The 18,822-nt window shown below is 40.8% G+C and overlaps 1 protein-coding gene across 1 annotated transcript in view; it reads left to right on the forward strand.

The window, feature by feature from the left end:
* ACOT9 (acyl-CoA thioesterase 9) overlaps nucleotides 1-17,344 on the forward strand; it is a 30,341-nt gene extending 12,997 nt beyond the window's left edge. The window contains exons 6-15 of the mRNA XM_018043922.1: nucleotides 715-798; nucleotides 1,196-1,299; nucleotides 7,146-7,219; nucleotides 14,249-14,316; nucleotides 14,774-14,885; nucleotides 15,038-15,128; nucleotides 15,306-15,391; nucleotides 16,221-16,308; nucleotides 16,456-16,606; nucleotides 17,041-17,344. Of these exons, the coding sequence (XP_017899411.1) occupies nucleotides 715-798; nucleotides 1,196-1,299; nucleotides 7,146-7,219; nucleotides 14,249-14,316; nucleotides 14,774-14,885; nucleotides 15,038-15,128; nucleotides 15,306-15,391; nucleotides 16,221-16,308; nucleotides 16,456-16,606; nucleotides 17,041-17,129 (947 nt within the window). The 3' untranslated portion in view covers nucleotides 17,130-17,344. The remainder of the gene's footprint in view (nucleotides 1-714; nucleotides 799-1,195; nucleotides 1,300-7,145; nucleotides 7,220-14,248; nucleotides 14,317-14,773; nucleotides 14,886-15,037; nucleotides 15,129-15,305; nucleotides 15,392-16,220; nucleotides 16,309-16,455; nucleotides 16,607-17,040) is intronic.
* The last annotated feature ends 1,478 nt before the right edge of the window (nucleotides 17,345-18,822 follow it).

Genomic DNA, 18,822 nt, shown 5'->3' on the forward strand with positions numbered 1-18,822 from the left:
CTCTTCATCCCCCTCCTAGTACATCCTTTAGCAGGTGCATGGATGGAAGAGTTTATTGTTACTCAACAGATACTGAGCACAGACCCAGTCCTGAGGGTTGATGATACAAATTTGAATGAATCATCGGGTAGGCAGGAATGCTATTGAAGAAGTACAGTACAATTTTAAATGAGTTGATGTTTGTAAGGTACATAGAGTCATGCTTAGCACCTGTACATACTTGTTAAAATATGGGAAGTACACAGATCACCATGGGGTAGTGTAGGAGCCGAGGGTATTATGGGGAAGGAGGGAGAGCTCTAAGCCAAATAATAGCTTCATGATTCAGGAAGAGTCAAGAGAAAAAAGGTAGGTGAGTCCTTGTCTTTTATTTCTCTTTTTGAAGAAGTTTGATGTTTTCAGACTCATGTGTTTGGGTCTTTTGCTGCCTTAGGCACCATACCTTGGTTGAGTGATAATAAGCCACCTGGTAGACCTGGGCTTTGGGCTTCAGTTTCCTCATCAGAGCTAAAATTCAACAGTCAGATTAGAGGATTTCTAGATCTCATTAATGTATCAAAATCTTTGGTTCTAGGATATGACCACTAGTGGGATATGGGGAATTGGGTCTTCAAAACCAGATAAGACTGTTTATGAATTTCAGGGAGTAAATTGTGAACATTAAAAAATAATTTTGCTTTTTCCTTTATTTGGTTCTCTTCTGTTTTCCTACAGTTCTTATTTGCTACATGCACAACAAAATTCATTCAGCTAAGATGTCTCCTTTATCGATAGTTACAGCCCTGGTGGACAAGATTGGTAAGTGATATTATTTTCTTGGCATACTTAGAATTTTTAGTAATTATAAAATATTGATATTAGAGGAAATAGTTTCCTTTTATGGAGGAATTTTTATGTATATATATGTATATGCATATGAAAATGTCAACTATGTATCAACATGTTTTTTATAATTATCTTCGAGTGGAAGGGTTTTGCATGATTCTGGTTTCACTTTTTATATTCTTTGCATTGCCTTACTTTTCAGAAAGACATACGTATGTCTTCAGTATGTCAAAAAGGAATCATATTTTTAGTTTTCAAGACAAAAAAGAAATATAGTGGAATTTGTGAAAATTTCCAATGAAATATGTCGATTTACAGCGCAGAAAAGTTGGAGTATGATTTGTGCTCAGGTTGATTTTCTGTTTTGTAGATATGTGTAAGAAGAATTTGAGCCCAGAACAGGACATCAAGTTCAGTGGCCATGTTAGTTGGGTTGGGAAGACATCCATGGAAGTGAAGATGCATATGTTCCAGGTGTGTCTGTGCCCAAAATCTGCCCCCTTTTTCTGATACAGCCAACTAGCCTGAGTGAAAGAAAAGCTTACTTACCCATCTATCCATAGACAGGTGTATAGTTTTATAAGTTTTCCACTTACAGAACAGCAATTCAAGTTCACGTCATACAGATGGTGTATTAGTATCCTCCTGGACAAAGACTGACAGATTATTTAGTGTTTATGCGTAGTGTTTATTATTTTCAAATCATATATAGCTCCATGTTAAGGTACTTATTTCTGGTTTTACCCTAGAGAATTTCACAACAGTCTGAGTTCTGTTAAACATAAATGGAATTGGTCACTGTTAGTTTCTTAGGTCTGCTGTAGCAAAGTACCACAAACCAGATGGCTTAAAGCAACAGAAATTAATTGTTTTACAATTGGAAGGCTATAAGGTCTCAGCAGGACCATGCTCCCTCTAAAACCTGTATAGGAGAAGCCTTCTTTGCTTCTTCATAGCTTCTAGTGGTTCGCTGGCTTTTTGGCATTCCTTGGCTTGTAGTTGTAACACTCATTGTCTTCCTTCTTTATTACATAGCACTTTCCTCTTGTGTTTCTATGTCTCTTCTATTCTTACAAGGGCATCAATAATACTGGATTAAGGGCCTACCTACTCCAGTGTGACCTCATCCTACTTGATTATATCTGCAACAACCCTATGTCTAAATACAGTCACCTTCACCTGTACTGAGGGTTAGGACATCAACATGTCTTGTTGGGGGACACAGTTGAACCCATAACAGTCACTTAGATTACTGTAGCATCTAGGAACAGCCTCTCTGATGAACACAAGTCAGAACAGCTATTTTAAGATAATGAAGAAGGACTTCCCTGGTGGCCTAGTGGCTAAGACTCTGTGCTCCTCATGCAGGGGGCCCGGGTTTAGTCCCTTCTCGGGGACCTAGATCCTACATGCTGCAACTAAGAGTTTGAATGCTGCTAAGACTCGGCACAGCCAAATAAATTAAAAAATATATTTTTAAAAAGAGATAAAGAAATTTGTCAAGAAAAAGTACCTGAAGATAATAGTACAGAAATCAAATAATTCAGAGTATGTTCAAGATTTCATTGTGAAAACTTATCTAAGAACAACTTAGTTATATCAGGGTATTAGATGGATCTATCATTCAGATACATTTTTCTTTTCCGTTATGAAATCATGAAGCATTTCACCTTTTGGAAAAAGTCTGAAGGTTGCTCTGCAGTAATTAAAATTATTTTGTCAAAATCAATTCAGTTCAGTTGCTCAGTTGTGTCTGACTCTTTGCAACCCCGTGGATTGCAGTCCTGCAGGCCTCCCTGTCCATCACCAACTCCCAAAGCTTACTCAAACTCATGTCCATTGAGTCGGTGATGCCATCCAGCCATCTCATCCTCTTTCGTCTCCTTCTCCTCCCACCTTCAATCTTTCCCAGCATCAGGGTTTTTTGCAATCTCAGTTCTTTGCATCAGGTGGCCAAAGTATTGGAGTTTCAGCTTCAGCATCAGTCCTTCCAATGAATATTCAGGACTGATTTCCTTTAGAATTGACTGGTTGGATCTCCTTGCAATCCAAGAGACTCAAGAGTCTTCTCCAATACCACAGTTCAAAAGCATCAATTCTTTGGTGCTCAGCTTTCTTTATAGTCCAACTCTCACATCCGTATATGACTACTGGAAAAACATAGCTTTGACTAGATGGACCTTTATTGGTAAAGTAATGTCTCTGCTTTTTAATATGCTGTCTAGGTTGGTCATAGCTTTTCTTCCAAGGAGAAAGCATCTTTTAATTTCATGGCTGCAATCACCATCTGCAGTGATTTTGAAGCCCAAGAAAATAAAGTCTGTCACTGTTTCCATTGTCTCCCCATCTATTTGCTGTGAAGTGATGGGACTGGATGCCATGATCCTAGTTTTCTGAATGTTGAGTTTTAAGCCGACTTTTTCACTCTCCTCTTTCACTTTCCTCAAGAGGCTCTTTTGTTCTTCTTCACTTTCTACCATAAGGGTGGTGTCATGTGGGTATCTGAGGTTATTGATATTTCTCCTGGCAATCTTGATTTCAGCTTGTGCTTCATCCAGCCCAGCATTTCACATGATGTACTCTGCATTTAAGTTAAATAAACAAAATAGGTACTTTTAAAATTTGATACTGTATGTAAACATTGAATTTTTTAAACTCCCTTGTTGCTGCTTTTAAATAATAATAATCATACTGCTTTTAAAACCAAACATGAAGTTGTTGGGGATGGTGCTATGATTTGTTCACTTCCTTTGTTAGTCCTAATGGTTGATTCACAGTGGATCCCTGGCATAAGACCTGCTTTCTAAGAATCTTTTACAAATAGATTGAAAAAGAGATAAAGGAATTATTTGGAAGAGAGCCAGTGAAAAATCAGTGTCAGAAATACACTTTTGTTTTAAATTTGCATTTCTCATTGGCCATTTTGATGAATAACTCATGGCTTAAGTGATCTTTTATTCCAGAGAGGGAGCTTGGCAATAGATACCCTGCCTCTGGTTTGGCTAAAATGTAGGTTCAGATTCCAGCTCTTGGACTTCCCTTGCAGTTAAGTGGCTAAGACTTCACACTTCCACTGCAAGGGGCACGGGTTCGATCCCTGGTCAGAGGACTAGGATCCCACATGCCACATGGTGTGAGCAAAAAAAAAAAAAAAAAAAATCCTAACTCTGCTGTTTGTTAGCCGTGTGACTGTGGGCAGATTTCTTGCCCTCTCTGAGATGCTGTTTTGTTAGCCACAGTAGCCACTAATCAAATGTTGCCAATTATGTTAATTTATCATCATTGCTGTGGAGATGGTTCTAGATCTCTTCTAGGCTTGACCTTCAGACCTGTCTTTTGGGGTTACCATAGATCTCTCTCCCATGTGTACTCTTGCTGTCTCCCAAGTCCAGTGTGTTCCAGACTGTGTCAGCTTCCTTTCCAATCTTGATTCTCCTTCACTTTCCCCTTTCCCACCCTCCTGGTTCTCCCAGCTCCAAACCTTTGTGAAAGCTTTAATTTTTCCCTGTCCTGTGCAGCCCTTTGCCAAGTCTTGCAGATTCATCACCCACTCTTGCTCACCAGAGTCCTCGCTTCCCTTTCCCCCTGGCCTCTGAGTTTCATTCAAGCCCTCACTGCCTCTTGTGTGAGCATCTTAGTTGTCTTTTAATTATTCTGCCTGCTTTTAGTCTCTTCTGTGTTAATTTTACACATATCTACCAGATAGATCTTCCACAACCGATCTTCAGTCATATCATTTCCCTTCTCAGAACCCTTCAACGGCCGTTATCTGTGGTTCAAAGTCTAAATTCCTTTGACTAGTTAGGATCTAAAGTGTTATTTGCTCAGTTGTGTCCGACTCTTTGCGACCCCCACAGACTGCAGCCCACCAGGCTCCTCTGTCCATGGAATTCTGCAGGCAAGAATACTGAAGTGGGCTGCCATTTCCTTTTCCAGGTGATCTTCCTGACCCAGGGATCGAACCCGGGTCTCCTGTAGACTGATTCTTTACCATATGAGACACCAGTTAGGATCTAAGATGCTCCATAAATAGCACCAATCTACCTAGTGGCTGGTTCACACACCTTCTTAGAGCACACCACTGGAGACCTTGAGCATCCTAAGAGTAGAGTTGTTTGTTTTGCATCCACGATGCTTAGCACTAGTACATGTTAATTATAATAAACTGGAACATTACACAGTAGGTGAGTGGATGAGTATGCTGTTGTACATCTTCCTTTTGCCGGGATTTCGTGGGCAGTGGCTCCCCATATCCTCATTCCACCTGTGCTTCCGGGTCACATCATACTCCAATCTGTCCCTGATCCTTTCAGCTCATAGTACCTGTTCCTTCCCCACGTCCCTCTCTTCTGGTTCCTGCTATCCTCTTCTCTACAAGCTCTATACGCACATGTTTTTTCTGTTTGACTATGTGCGCATCCCCAGGGAGATGTGGGAGTGAGTCATCTATTCCACTTCCTGATGGCCAACATTTAACACTGACTTTGCAGTGATTTATGGGGTGTTCCATCTGTGCTCGGTATACAGCAGTGAGCAAAACAGAGAAAGTTCCATTCTCTTGGAGTTCACACTCTAGTAGTGCTCAACAGTCAGTTCATTCATTGACAATCATTGATTGGGTATCTGCTGTCTGCCAGTCTTTGTGCCAGTTGCTGGGATAAACATGTGAATAAAAATGGTCTTTGTCCTCAAGGAGCTCTGGGTGCAGTAGGAAGACAGACACATAAGTAAATCATTATGGTATAGTCAATTAAGTGGGCTTCCCTGATGGCTCAGTGGTAAAGAATCCACCTGCAATGCAGGAGACATGGGAGACGTGGGTTTGATCCCTGGGTCAGGAAGATCCCCTGGAGGAGGAAACAGCAAATCCACTCCAGTGTTCTTGCCTGAAAAATCGTACAGATAGAGGAGCCTGGTAAGCTGTAGTCCAAAGGGTCACAAAGATTGGACTGAGCGACTAAGCACAAATTAAGTACTGTGCACTACTTCTCAACAGGGACACTATTAGCATTGTACGTGGGAGAATTCTTTGTTCTGCAGGACCTTCCCCTGTGTTGTGAAGTGTTACCTGCGCTGCACTAGTAATGTCCCTCAGCTCATGGCAACCATCACCTGCCCTGCATGTTTCCAGATGCCCCTAGGGGGTGATATCTTCCTAGCTTATGTTGAGAACCACTGTCAGAAGAGGCCTTTGTTTCCACTTACGTGGCAAAAAAAGAGAGGGAATGATCAACTCTGCCTGGGGAGTGGGGCTGGGGCTGGGGATGGGGAGGAGTATCTTGAGGAATGCCACCCTGAGGAAGGCATCAGGCAAAGATGTGGAGAGGAGGTGCTCAGGTGACAAAATGGGACATTCCAGGACCTCCAAGTTGTTAGGTGTGGCTAGAGAAAAAGGTGCAGGCACGAGGGGAATGTTCGGTGAACAACTGGAGAGAAATCTGGGCTCCGTGGCAGAGGCTTTCCAGCAGGCTTAGAACAGATGCTGGGAGAAAGGAGGAACTCTTGAAAGGTTTGAACGGGACAGGGACATAATAAGGTGGGGGAGACTCTTCCCAAAGTTGAAGGGGAGGACTCATAAGGGGTTGAACGGATATTGGTCATGAGGACTAATGATAAGATTTGTTGAGGATGGAATCAACTGTAACCCCAGGTTACGATAGGACTTGAGGATATAACTTTCCTGGAAGTACAGACTCCTAGGGGGTAAAAAAATACCTTAAAATCTTGATGGACTCTGCATTGTACGTATTTAACTTAATCCGTAGAGTTGTCACCCATCTTATCCATTTTTGGAAGCCCCTGTGTTGGGCTAAGGAAACAGGCACATCCTAGTAGTTGGCACACTCAAGTTTCCAGAAAATTTGAATGTCTGGGTGAGCGATGGGAGGTCTGCCTGGTTGTGTGTGCCTTTGGGAGGACAGCTAGGCCTGAAGAAAGCCAGCCTTCTGCAAGATGGTTACACTTAAGTGATGGTGATGCATAAGGTCCCTCTGTGACCCTTGCCCTGGGTCCCAGTCATGCAGCTCCAAGGCATAGTTTGTGCCCATCCCAGCCCTTCTCACTCTGTGCACTGTTTGGGTTTTGGAGGTGTCTCCATTGTCTGCTAGACCACAGATTGCTTGATCTTGCTGCCACTCCCCGCCAGCTGCCAGAGCCTAGTCATGTTTCTGGCATCTTAGCAAATGGCAATTAATGAATGCACTTGTCCTCTTTTGCTAATTTCAGCCTTTCCTGAAGGCTCTGTTATCTGTTAAGATTGTACTCGGTCTTCCCACTAAATGCATTTCTTACAGCTGCATTTTCTTTTCTTTGTTCTCTAGTTACATGGCAATGACTTTTCTCCTGTTTTGGATGCGACATTTGTAATGGTGGCTCGTGATTCTGAAAATAAAGGGTAATTGCTGTTTTGTTGTTTTTTTCCCTATTTCTTCTTTTTTCCTGTTCTTTGAAAAATATAAAATATATATTTTTCAAATATCTGGAGATATCTGAAAACTGGAGAGAAAACTTTAATAAGTCTCTAGATTTATTAGATTTAATTAAATTTCTAGATTTATTCTAGATCTAATAAATTTCACTCAGTTTTGTCCGACTCTTTGCAACCCCATGGACTGTAGCCTACTAGGCTACTCTGTCCATGGGATTCTCCAGGCAAGAATACTGGAGTGGATTGCCATTCCCTTCTCCAGAGGATCTTCTGAACCCAGGGATTGAGGGGCTCCTGCATTGCAGGAAGAGTCTTTACCATCTGAGCTACAGGGAAGTCCTTAAATATATTTTTCAAATATCTGGAGATATGTGAAAACTGGAGAGAAGACTTTGATAAATTTCTAGATACCATCACCTAAACTTAAGAGTTTTGACCTTTTGCCATATTTGCTTCTTTTTTAAAGGTATATTATTTTCTGTGTCATATTTTAAAGCAATTCCAGATATAATGACATTTCACCTCTAAATACCTTAGTGTAGACATTGCTTTAAAAATGAGGATATTTTCTTAAATAACTACATTACCACTAGCACACCTAACAAATAATAGTAAGTACTTAATGTATTCTAATAGTTCATATTCACTTTTCCCCAATTACCTTTTTAATGATTTATTTAAATCAGAATTCGAACAAGGTCCACTTACAGCATTTGATTTTTATGTCTCTTAAGTCTGCTTTTTTTGTTTGCAACTTTATTGAGATATAATTCATATCATGCAATTCACTGATTGAAAGTGTTCAGTTTAATGGCTTTTAGCATATTCATAAAATTGTGCAGTCTCTTCAGTCTGTGTTAATCTGTAATGGTTGTGTGCACCCACCTGTCCTTTACCCCTTCTCATGAAGGGGGCAAAAGCCCAGATTCATTGTTCTATATAGCGTCTCACTTTCTGGATTTGTCTCATTGCTTCTTCATGGTATTTTTTTTTTAACTTGTTTCACTATCCCTCGTATTTTCTGTAAATTGAAGTTAGATCTAAAAGCTTAGTTAGATTTGAATTCAGTGTATTTGGTGAGAGCACTTCCTAGGTGATGCTGTCTCTACTGTATCATGTCAGATTTTCCCACTCATAGTAAAGGTAAGATTAGTGTGTGGGTTCAAGTAGCAACAGACTGATCTTTCCATTATGCACTTCAGTTTATCCTCTTATGATCAACAATAATCCGCAGGTGTAGTACAGTACAAGATGTATCCCATGTACATCTTACAAATAGCTAGTTTCCCATCAGTCTTCCTTCAGTGCTTTTAATCTCCTTTGCTGATTAGCAGTTTAATCATTTTCATTAGAGGATATAAAATGATTCTCAAATTCTGACATTCTTTCTGTATTTGTTAGCCAGAGATCTGTAAAGAAGACTTTTTCTTTACCAGCTAGGGCAGTTTGGTTTGTCAAGGAAGATCAGGATCAATGTTTCATTCTTTGCTTTATTTACACATTTACTAGCTAGTGATGACATGACAGTTTTTCTGCCTTTTAAGAAAGTATCACTGTGAGTTCATGGATTTTAATATAGGAAATATATTTCAGTAAATTGCAGCCATTGTTCTTCCTGTTCCTTGGAATGAACATCTTTGGTCAGTGGGAACTCCTTTAAGCTGCCTCCTGTGATGAGCTATTTTTACATTTCCTAGTCTTTGATAACTTTCTGCTCTCTGGTACAATGAGATACCTTGAACTTATCCTATACATTTCCTGTCCCAGGCCTGGTATCAGCTATTTCTCCAAGGAGTCCTCAGGTTCCTTTTAATGGGAAACTGGTAGTTAGACACTGAAATCTGGGCACTAGAACTATATGTTTTTATTAGTTTGTCATTGTTTCTAGGCTTTTTCAGTGAACAGAGCTTGAATGTATGTTAAAAAGAAAACAAAAAACCTCATAAATTTATACTATCATTTCCAAGTCAAGTTTAGCTATACATACTTTAAAGCTTTCAGTTCAGTTCAGTTCAGTCGCTCAGTCACGTCCTATTCTTTGTGACCCCATGAATTGCAGCACGCCAGGCCTCCCTGTCCATCACCAACTCCCGGAGTTCACTCAGACGCACGTCCATCGAGTCAGTGATGCCATCCAGCCATCTCATCCTCGGTTGTCCCCTTCTCCTACTGCCCCCAATCCCTCCCAGCATCAGTCTTTTCCAATGAGTCAAGTCTTCGCATCAGGTGGCCAAAGTACTGGAGTTTCAGCTTTAGCATCATTCCTTTCAAAGAAATCCCAGGGCTGATCTCCTTCAGAATGGACTGATTGGATCTCCTTGCAGTCCAAGGGACTCTCAAGAGTCTTCTCCAACACCACAGTTCAAAAGCATCAATTCTTCAGCACTCAGCCTTCTTCACAGTCCAACTCTCACATCCATACATGACCACAGGAAAAACCATAGCCTTGACTAGACGGACCTTAGTCGGCAAAGTAATGTCTCTGCTTTTGAATATACTATCTAGGTTGATCATAACTTTTCTTCCAAGGAGTAAGCGTCTTTTAATTTCATGGCTGCAGTCACCATCTGCAGTGATTTTGGAGCCCCCCAAAAATAAAGTCTGACACTGTTTCTACTGTTTCCCTATCTATTTGCCATGAAGTGATGGGACCGGATGCCATGATCTTCGTTTTCTGAATGTTGAGCTTTAAGCCAACTTTTTCACTCTCCACTTTCACTTTCATCAAGAGGCTTTTTAGTTCCTCTTCACTTTCTGCCATAAGGGTGGTGTCATCTGCATATCTGAGGTTATTGATATTTCTCCCAGCAATCTTGATTCCAGCTTGTGTTTCTCCCAGTTCAGCGTTTCTCATGATGTACTCTGCATAGAAGTTAAATAAGCAGGGTGACAATATACAGCCTTGATGCACTCCTTTTCCTATTTGGAACCAGTCTGTTGTTCCATGTCCAGTTCTAACTATTGCTTCCTGACCTGCATACAGATTTCTCAAGAGGCAGGTCAGGTGCTTATCTTTTCTTTCTTACATTGAATTCTTAGTTCCTAATGCTGGTTATACCCAAGACATTCAAACTGGGAAAAACTGTTTAATTATGTGTGTGGGAGTTGGGGTAGCAGGGAATGTTACAGGATTGCTGTTGTACAGCATGGAGTCTGGAGGCCTATGAGAAGTCTGATTTGTTTCAAAAATTTGAGTTAGGAGTCTTCAATGATAAATCTCTTTTGCTGCATGGAAAACTGACTTGGAGACCCAAGTTAAGAGCAAAAAATCCCTTGGTGACTCTTATCTGAGTGAAGTATCCACCTGTCTTATCTATCTCCTCCAGCCACTTCCAGCTGACCTGCTGCTCCTAGTGGCCGACCTGGGGCTCCTTTTCTAGCACTGAAGGCATTACTTAAAGTTTCTCACCCAGCTGATGCATTCTAATTTTCCAAGCTGCTATTTCAGTACTTTTGTTTCCATTTTTGTTTCATCCAACCTTTGGATTCTACCATAGTGAAGGATTATCCCTTTTCTCCGTGTTTTAGTTTGAAAAATTTGACACCTACAGGAATGTAGAAAGAATAATGCAATGATCACCCATATACCCTTCACCTAAGTTCTCAAATTAACATTTTACCACTTTTACCTTACTCTTGCCCTTTTTCAGTAAATACAAATATATACACTTTTCCTCATGTAATTGTTTCAGAGTAAGGTTGAGACTACTTTACCCATAAATAATTCAACATGTATCTCCTAAGAATAAGGCGATTCTCCTATATAACATTACCAACTTTATTATACCCAAGAAATTTAAGTTATACAGTTATTGTTTCTAATATCTGATCCATATTCAAACGACGCCAGTTGTCCCTAAAATATTCTTTATAACCTTTTCTCTTGAGTCAGGGTATGATTAAGGAGCATGTATTGTACGCTCTTGGGGCTTCCCTGACGGTTCAGATAGTAAAGAATCTGTCTGCAATGAGGGAGACCTGGGTTTGATCCCTGGGTTGTAAAGATCCCCTGGAGGAGGGTATGGCAACCCAAGCCAGTATTTGTGCCTGGAGAATCCCCATGGACAGAGAGGCCTGATGGGCTACAGTCCATGGGGTCACAGAGTCAGACACAACTGAGCGACTAAGCACACATTATATGTTATTATCTTGTTTCTTTAAATAATTCCCCTTAAAACAATCCCCCTGGCACTTTCTGTCTTTTAAGACATTGACTTTTTAAACTTTTTACTGAAGTATAGTTGGTGTACAATACTGTGTTAGTTTCAGGTATACAGCAAAGTGATTCAGTTATGTATCTCTCTCTCTCTCTCTATATATATATAGATAGACTTTTTCAGATTCTTTCCCTATATAATTATTATAAAATATTGACTATAATTCCTTGTATTATACAGTAGGTGATTGCTGTTTATCTATTTTATGTATAGTGATATGTATATGTAAATCCCAAACTCCCAATTTATCTCCCCCCTTTCCCCTTTGGTAACCATAAGTTTGTGTTCTGTTTGTGAGTCTGTTTCTGTTTTGTAAATAAGTTTATTTGTATCTTTTTTTAGATTCCACATATAAGGGATATCATATGATACTTGTCTTTGGCTTATTTCACTTAGTATGATAATCTCTGGGTCTCTCCATGTTGCTTCAGATGGCATTATTTCATTCTTTTTTATGGCTAAATAATATTTCATTCTATTGTTTTCCTCTGTTTCTTTGCACATCGTCTTTATCTATTCCTCTGTTGATGGATACTTAGGTTGCTTCCATGTCTTGGTTATTGTAAATAGTGCTGCAGTGAACATTGCAGTGAATGTATCATTTTGGATTATGACTTTCTTTAGGTATATGCCCAGGAGTGGGATCATTGGATCATATGGTAGCTCTGTTTTTAGTGTTTTAAGGAACTTCCATACTGTTTTCCATAGTGGTTGCACCAGTTTACCTTCCTCCCAGCAGTGTAGGAGGGTTCCTTTTTCTCCATACCCTTTCCAGTATTTACTATTTATAGACTTTTTGATGATGTCCATTCTGACCTGTGTGAGGTGATGACCTCATTGTAGTTTTGATTTGCATTTCTCTAATAATTAGCAATGTTGAGCATCTTTTCATGTGCCTTTTGGCCATCTGTGTGTCTTCTTTGGAGAAATGTTTATTTATATCTTCTGTCCATGTTTTGTTGTATTGTTTGTTTTGATATTGAGCTTTATGAACTGTTTGTATATTTGGAGATTAATCCTTTGTCAGTTGTATCATTTGCAAATATCTTCTCCCAGAATGTAGGTTGTCTTTTCATTTTGTTTATGGTTTCCTTTGCTGTGCGAAAGCTTTTAAATTTGATTCAGTTCAGTTCAGTTCAGTTGCTCAGTTGTGTCTGACTCCTTGCAACCCCATGAACTGCAGCACGCCAGGCCTCCCTGTCCATCACCAACTCCTGGGGTTTACCCAAATGCACGTCCATTGAGTTGGTGATGCCATCTAACCATCTCATCCTCTGTCGTCCCCTTCTCCTCCTGCCTTCAATTTTTTCCAACGTCAGGGTCTTTTCAAATGAGTCAGCTCTTCACATCAGGTGGCCAAAATATTGACGTTTCAGCTTCAGCATTAGTCCTTCCAATGAACACCCAGGACTGATCTTTAGGATGGACTGGTTGGAGCTCCTTGCAGTCCAAGGGACTCTCAGGAGTCTTCTCCAACACCACAGTTCAAAAGCATCCATTCTTCGGCACTCAGCTTTCCTTATAGTCCAGCTCTCACATCCATACATGACTACTGGAAAAACCATAGCCTTGACTAGATGGACCTTTGTTGACAAAGTAATGTCCCTGCTTTTTAATATGCTGTCTAGGTTGGTCATAACTTTCCCAAGGAGTAAGCATTTTTTAATTTCGTGGCTGCAGTCACCATCTACAGTGATTTTGGAGCCCAAAAAAATAAAGTCTGCCACTGTTTCCACTGTTTCCCCATCTATTTGCCATGAAGTGATGGGACCAGATGCCATGATCTTAGTTTTCTGAATGTTGAGCTTTAAGCCAACTTTTTCACTCTCCTTTTTCACTTTCATCAAGAGGCTCTTCAGTCCCTCTTCACTTTCTGCCTTAAGGGTGCTTAGGTCCCATTTGTGTCTTTTTTTGTTGTTGTTTTTATTTCCATTACTCTAGGAGACAGATCCAAAAAGATATTGCTTCTATTAATGTCAAAGAGTATCTTGCCTATATTTTCCTCTAGGAATTCTGTAGTACTTCACCTTACATTTAGGTCTTTAATCCATTGTGAGTTTATTTTTATGTATGGTATTAGAGAATGTTTTAATTTCATTTTTTTACATGTAGCTGTCCAGTTTTCCCAGCACCACTTATTGAAGAGACTGTCTTTTCTCCATGGATGATATGTTCTTGCCTCCTTTGTGGTAGATTAATTAACCATAAGTGCATGGGTTTATTTCTGGGCTTTGTATACTGATCCATTGATCTATATGTCTGTCTTTGTGCCTGTACCATATGGTTTTGATTACTGTAGCTTTGTAGTATGGTCTGAAGTTGAGAAGCCTGATTCCTCCAGCTCTGTTTTTCTTTCTCAGAATTGCTATGGTTAGTCAGAGTATTTTGTGTTTGCATACAAGTTTAAAATATTTTGTTCTGATCCTGTGAAAAATGCCATGGTAATTTGATAGGGATTGAATTGAATATGTTGATTGCCTTGAAAAGACATTAACATTTTTGGAGAGTCCAGGCCAGTTGTCTTACAGAATTTTTACAACCTGTTTTTGGCTATTTCCTCATAATTAGAGTCAGGTGAAACATTTTGACAAGTGGCCATATCCTTTTTTACAATGTGAACTTTCTAGTGTGCAGATCAGTCTGTCCAGAAGGCTCCCCTGATTGTTCCAGAGCTCTTATGTGAAGCTGTCAGTAGCATTACCTAAAATGAAAATCTTCAGTTTTGTTTTTTTTGGGGGGTAATGGCATGTCTTAAAATTCTTTTCTTTTTCCTCTTTAGTCCGGCCTTTGTAAATCCACTCATTCTTGAAAGCCCAGAGGAAGAAGAGCTCTTTCAACAGGGAGAATGTATGTTAATTTGTTCATAATAAGATAGAATTTAAAAAACATATTAACTCTGTTGTAGAGGAAATTAAGAGTATGTATGGACTCCTCATACCAGTCAAGTGTCCAAAGAGTCCATTCTTTGGACAATTTTATTGATCATACAATATTAAGTAATTTGTTTTTTCACTTTTGATGAAATGCGAGTTGTCTCAATGAAATAACTGCTGGTTGGGGCTGTAGGTCAAGGTGATTATAAGTGATCTCACACTGAGTTGATATGATTTCCATCTTAAAGCAAAAAAATCACTGGAAGTTTTATGTAGCCTCAGGAGCCTTCTCTGGGATAAATATACAATTTCCAGTGGGCTTTTCAAAATCTGGAAATACTGTGTTTTTAGGGTCCTAGGCAGCCCTGGACAGGAACCTTGTGCTATAGTGTGACCCTTCTGATCATAGCTCTTATTGTCCCCTGTTGCAGTGAACAAGGGGAGAAGGGTCGCCTTCAGCTCCACGTCATTACTGAAAATGGCCCCCACTGCCGAGGAGAGGACAACCATACATGAGATGTTTCTTAACACGCTGGATCCAAAGTAAGTTAGGATGGTGAGATTTTCGGTTGGGAAAGTAGGCCTTCTCCAGAGCTACACTTGCTCGAACATATTGGGTGGTGTTTGGAAATATTTTACTTTTCCGCAGCAGAGCCATGGCATTGACAGGGTTTCCTCCACCTCCATTTGCACAGGACTATAAGTTTTCGAAGTCGGGTTTTGCCTGCTAATGCAGTGTGGATGGAGAATTCAAAACTCAAGAGCTTGGATATTTGCCACCCTCAGGTATTGGAACTTAGTGAAGAATCTTCTGAACAGGATAACTAGGACTCATGACACTCATCTCAGATTTGGCCTGCTTTTCAAGACTGTCCTCTGTTCTGTGGTATTGTTAATTCCTTATTCTGTAGATTTGGATAGTCACAAGCTTGTATTTATTAATATTTATCTTATGTCCTATAGGAGCGGAACATTTTCAATCGAATCTTTGGTGGTTTCCTTATGAGGAAAGCATATGAACTTGGATGGGCTACTGCTTGTAACTTTGGGTGAGTTAGATTTAAGGTAGTCTTAACTCCTGAGAAGCTGTTTATACTACCACACTCAGGGAAGCATTTTGGACCAGTCTAAATGAGTTTGGTAATATATGGTGTTTTTAAATAAATGCTACACTGGTTTCAGATGGGTTTGTTTTTTATTTAAAATTTTTTATTGGAATGTAATTGCTTTACAATGTTGCATTGGTTTCTGCTGTACAATGACATCAATTAGCTATAAGTATACATATATTCCCTCCCTCTTAAGCCTCCCACTCCACTCCCCTTCTCCCCCTCTAGGTCATCACAGAGCAGAAAGCTGAGCTCCTTGTGTTATAAGCAGTTTCTTACTAGCTATTATTTTACATGTAGTAGTATATATATTGGAGAAGGAAATGGCAACCCACTCCAGTGTTCTTGCCTGGAGAATCCCAGGGACTGGGGAGCCTGGTGGCTGCAGTCCATGGGGTCGCACAGAGTCGGACATGACTGAAGTGACTTAGCAGCAGCAGTATATATATGTCAGTGCTACTCTTCCAGTTTGTCCCAAACTCTCCTTCCCCCGATCTTCATTTTAGAAGGTTCTTGCTCTGATGCTGTCAGTTAGTACATTAAAGACCCGCTGAGAAAAAGGGGTGATGACATGCAGCAGGGAAAAGATGATTTTGGCACTGATCTGATCACAGTGTCATCTCTTACAATTCCTTATTGGTGTGATTATTTCCTCCTCCTCTAGGTTTATTCTTTGATCTTTTAAAGTTTGCTTTAGAGGATTATTAGGGAAAAACTAGAGATCAGCTGAATTTTGCAGTTGACCCCATGTATTATCTTTCCCCGATAGTGGTTCCCGACCGTTTATAGTTGCCGTGGATGATATCATGTTTCAGAAACCTGTTGAGGTGGGATCATTGCTGTTTCTTTCCTCACAGGTAGGTGTGTGATGAGACAGGGAAATATAATCTTTTATTATTTGGGCATAAAAGAGAGGCTTTTGTATTCTAAAGCCACCATTTGTCTTATGACTGCTTTCTTCCCTCTTCCTGATGCAACTAACTATCATGTCCCTAATCACTTAGGTCTGCTTTACTCAGGGGAATTACATTCAAGTCAGAGTTCACAGTGAGGTGGCCTCTCTTCAGGATAAAGAGCATATGACCACCAATGTCTTTCATTTCACGTTCATGTCGGAAAAGGAAGTGCCCTTGGTTTTCCCTAAAACATATGGAGGTAAGTGACGATGACTGCTTGTCCCTAACAAGGGGAACTTTCAAAGATAGTTTTCTCCTTTTAGGTTGTTGTAAGAAGTACTCTGACGCCCATCCGCCCGAGTGCATGTCTTTAAGGGATTGTGCTTTTGAGAGTCTGCAGCCCTGAATGTCAGGGTGCCTCATGGCCCTCGGGTGGCCATTGCTGTTCTGCCTGCCTGGCCATTGTCTGAAGGGCCGGTGCCAGTGCAAGCAGCCACTGGTGGTTAGGACTGGTCCTGCCGGGGCTCGAGTTGAGGCCCACTCCCTGGGGCATGCGGCCCATTCTCTGGCCCAGCATTGCATGCCTGGTGTCAAGTTTGCATTCCCATTGCTATCCCAGGGTCCCAGCTGGTCTTGTGTTTGTACAATAATTTTCTCAGGTTTCTCCAGGGCTCTCTCTCTCTTGTGTTCCAGAGTCCATGTTGTATTTAGATGGGCAGCGGCATTTCAAATCTATGAGTGCACCAGTGACCCTGAAAAGGCACTACGTGGTTGAGCCCTAGGAAGACTGCACTTGTTGAAGACCAGCACCCCGCAGTGACACAGTGCCGGATGAAGGCCTAAGCGAGTGTATCGGTTTTAGTGTTTATTCTCATCTTCCACGGAAATGAAGGATATATTCGGCTTTTAGGATGGTCAGAAAAGAGGAACGAGAAATGGCTGGGTGGGGCAGAGGGAGAAAGAATTATTGAATAATAAATACTTTTAAGAATTTAAATTGTGAAGCTACCATGTTGCCTCCTGTCTGTTCAGGAAATGAGGGCAGAATGCCTTTTTATGTGGCTGGACACACTCTTTTTTTTTTTACACATATTGCAACTATCAGTCTACATGGTTTCCTGCCCAGGCATTTGGAGGGCATTTGTTAAACCTGACCTGAAGTGCAGTTCCCCTATGTTGTTTAAATCCTATGTACCCTATGTGATTCCTTTGTAATTTTACCTCTTTCTATTTCCCAGCTTTTGTTGTTAGCAGAGGACAGATGAAAAGTTGAAGTGAAGGGATTCAACAAAAGACACAGCATTTGTAAGAATCTGTGGGACACTTTAGATCGGAAACCATACCAAGAGGAGGAGTTCACAGATGGTCTAGGTCAGGAGATGCAGGACCAAATGTTCCTTCTTCCACTCACCTGACAGCTCTTCAGTACACTCTGCTAGGGGCTAGGAATCTTCTATCTGATGACGAAATATGAACAGTAATGGTAATAGCAGCTGCTTGTGCTTCTGGAGCTTGCTCTGTGCTAGATAGGCATTCTGTGAAGTGCGTGATGTGTATCAGCCCATTTGCTGCTTTCACTGACACTGAGGTAGGCTGTGTAACCCGCTCATTGGGTTGGGGCACTCAGGAATCTGAAGCACAGAGAGGTTAATAACCTACTCAGGCTCCTTCAGCTGGTCGATGGTGCTGCTGGGATTCATAACCAGGTAGTGTCGGGCAGGGTACTGCTTTCAGGGAATGTAGCAAGGGAGGTTATGCCCAGTATCACAGAGCCACCTCGGAACCCAAAGGGACGTATTCCCATGAGTCTGCGGCCAAGACCCAGTTTCTTCTTTGATGTGAAGTTGATCAAGTACAGAAGAGAGAAAAACCATGCTACACAGAGGGGGAAAAAGTCACCTCTGAAAAGATGTTCCCAGCAAATAAAAAGTGTGGGTTCCAGAATGGCTGTCACAAACTTGGCTCTCTGCCTCTGAATCGGCTGTAGTACTGTTTTTTTTTTTTTAATTCTATTAATGTTTATTGAAACCACAGTTACATGAATGAGTACTTCTAGCATAAATAGTCATGGGAACAAACAACTGCTCTGGAGGTGGGCAGTTGGACTCATGGCACCCAGTGTGTGCCACGTTGTAAGCTTGCTTGCATCTGCCTTCCTTCCCCTGCCCCCGCCCCCCTGAGCTGTATTATCAATCCTACCATCCTGAGTTTCACCTGGCCCTTCAGTCCTGCATTTTGCAGATCTGCTTATAACCTGGTGGGGTCCCTGAGCTGCTTGGTGGGAAGAAGGGACAGCCCTGCGAAGTTGTCTGAATGTGTTAATAAGCAGAGTTCAGTTGAGAGACCCACTGCATGCTGATATATAGATTGTACATTATGCATTTAACCACTTATTGCTGTACATGGAAGCTTTTGCAAGAAGTTTTCTTCCTGTTGTGAGAAATGTTGCAGTTAATATCCTAAAGCTAAAACATT

The sequence above is a fragment of the Capra hircus genome (genome assembly GCF_001704415.2).
Source record: "Capra hircus breed San Clemente chromosome X unlocalized genomic scaffold, ASM170441v1, whole genome shotgun sequence".
Taxonomy (NCBI): Eukaryota; Metazoa; Chordata; class Mammalia; order Artiodactyla; family Bovidae; genus Capra; species Capra hircus.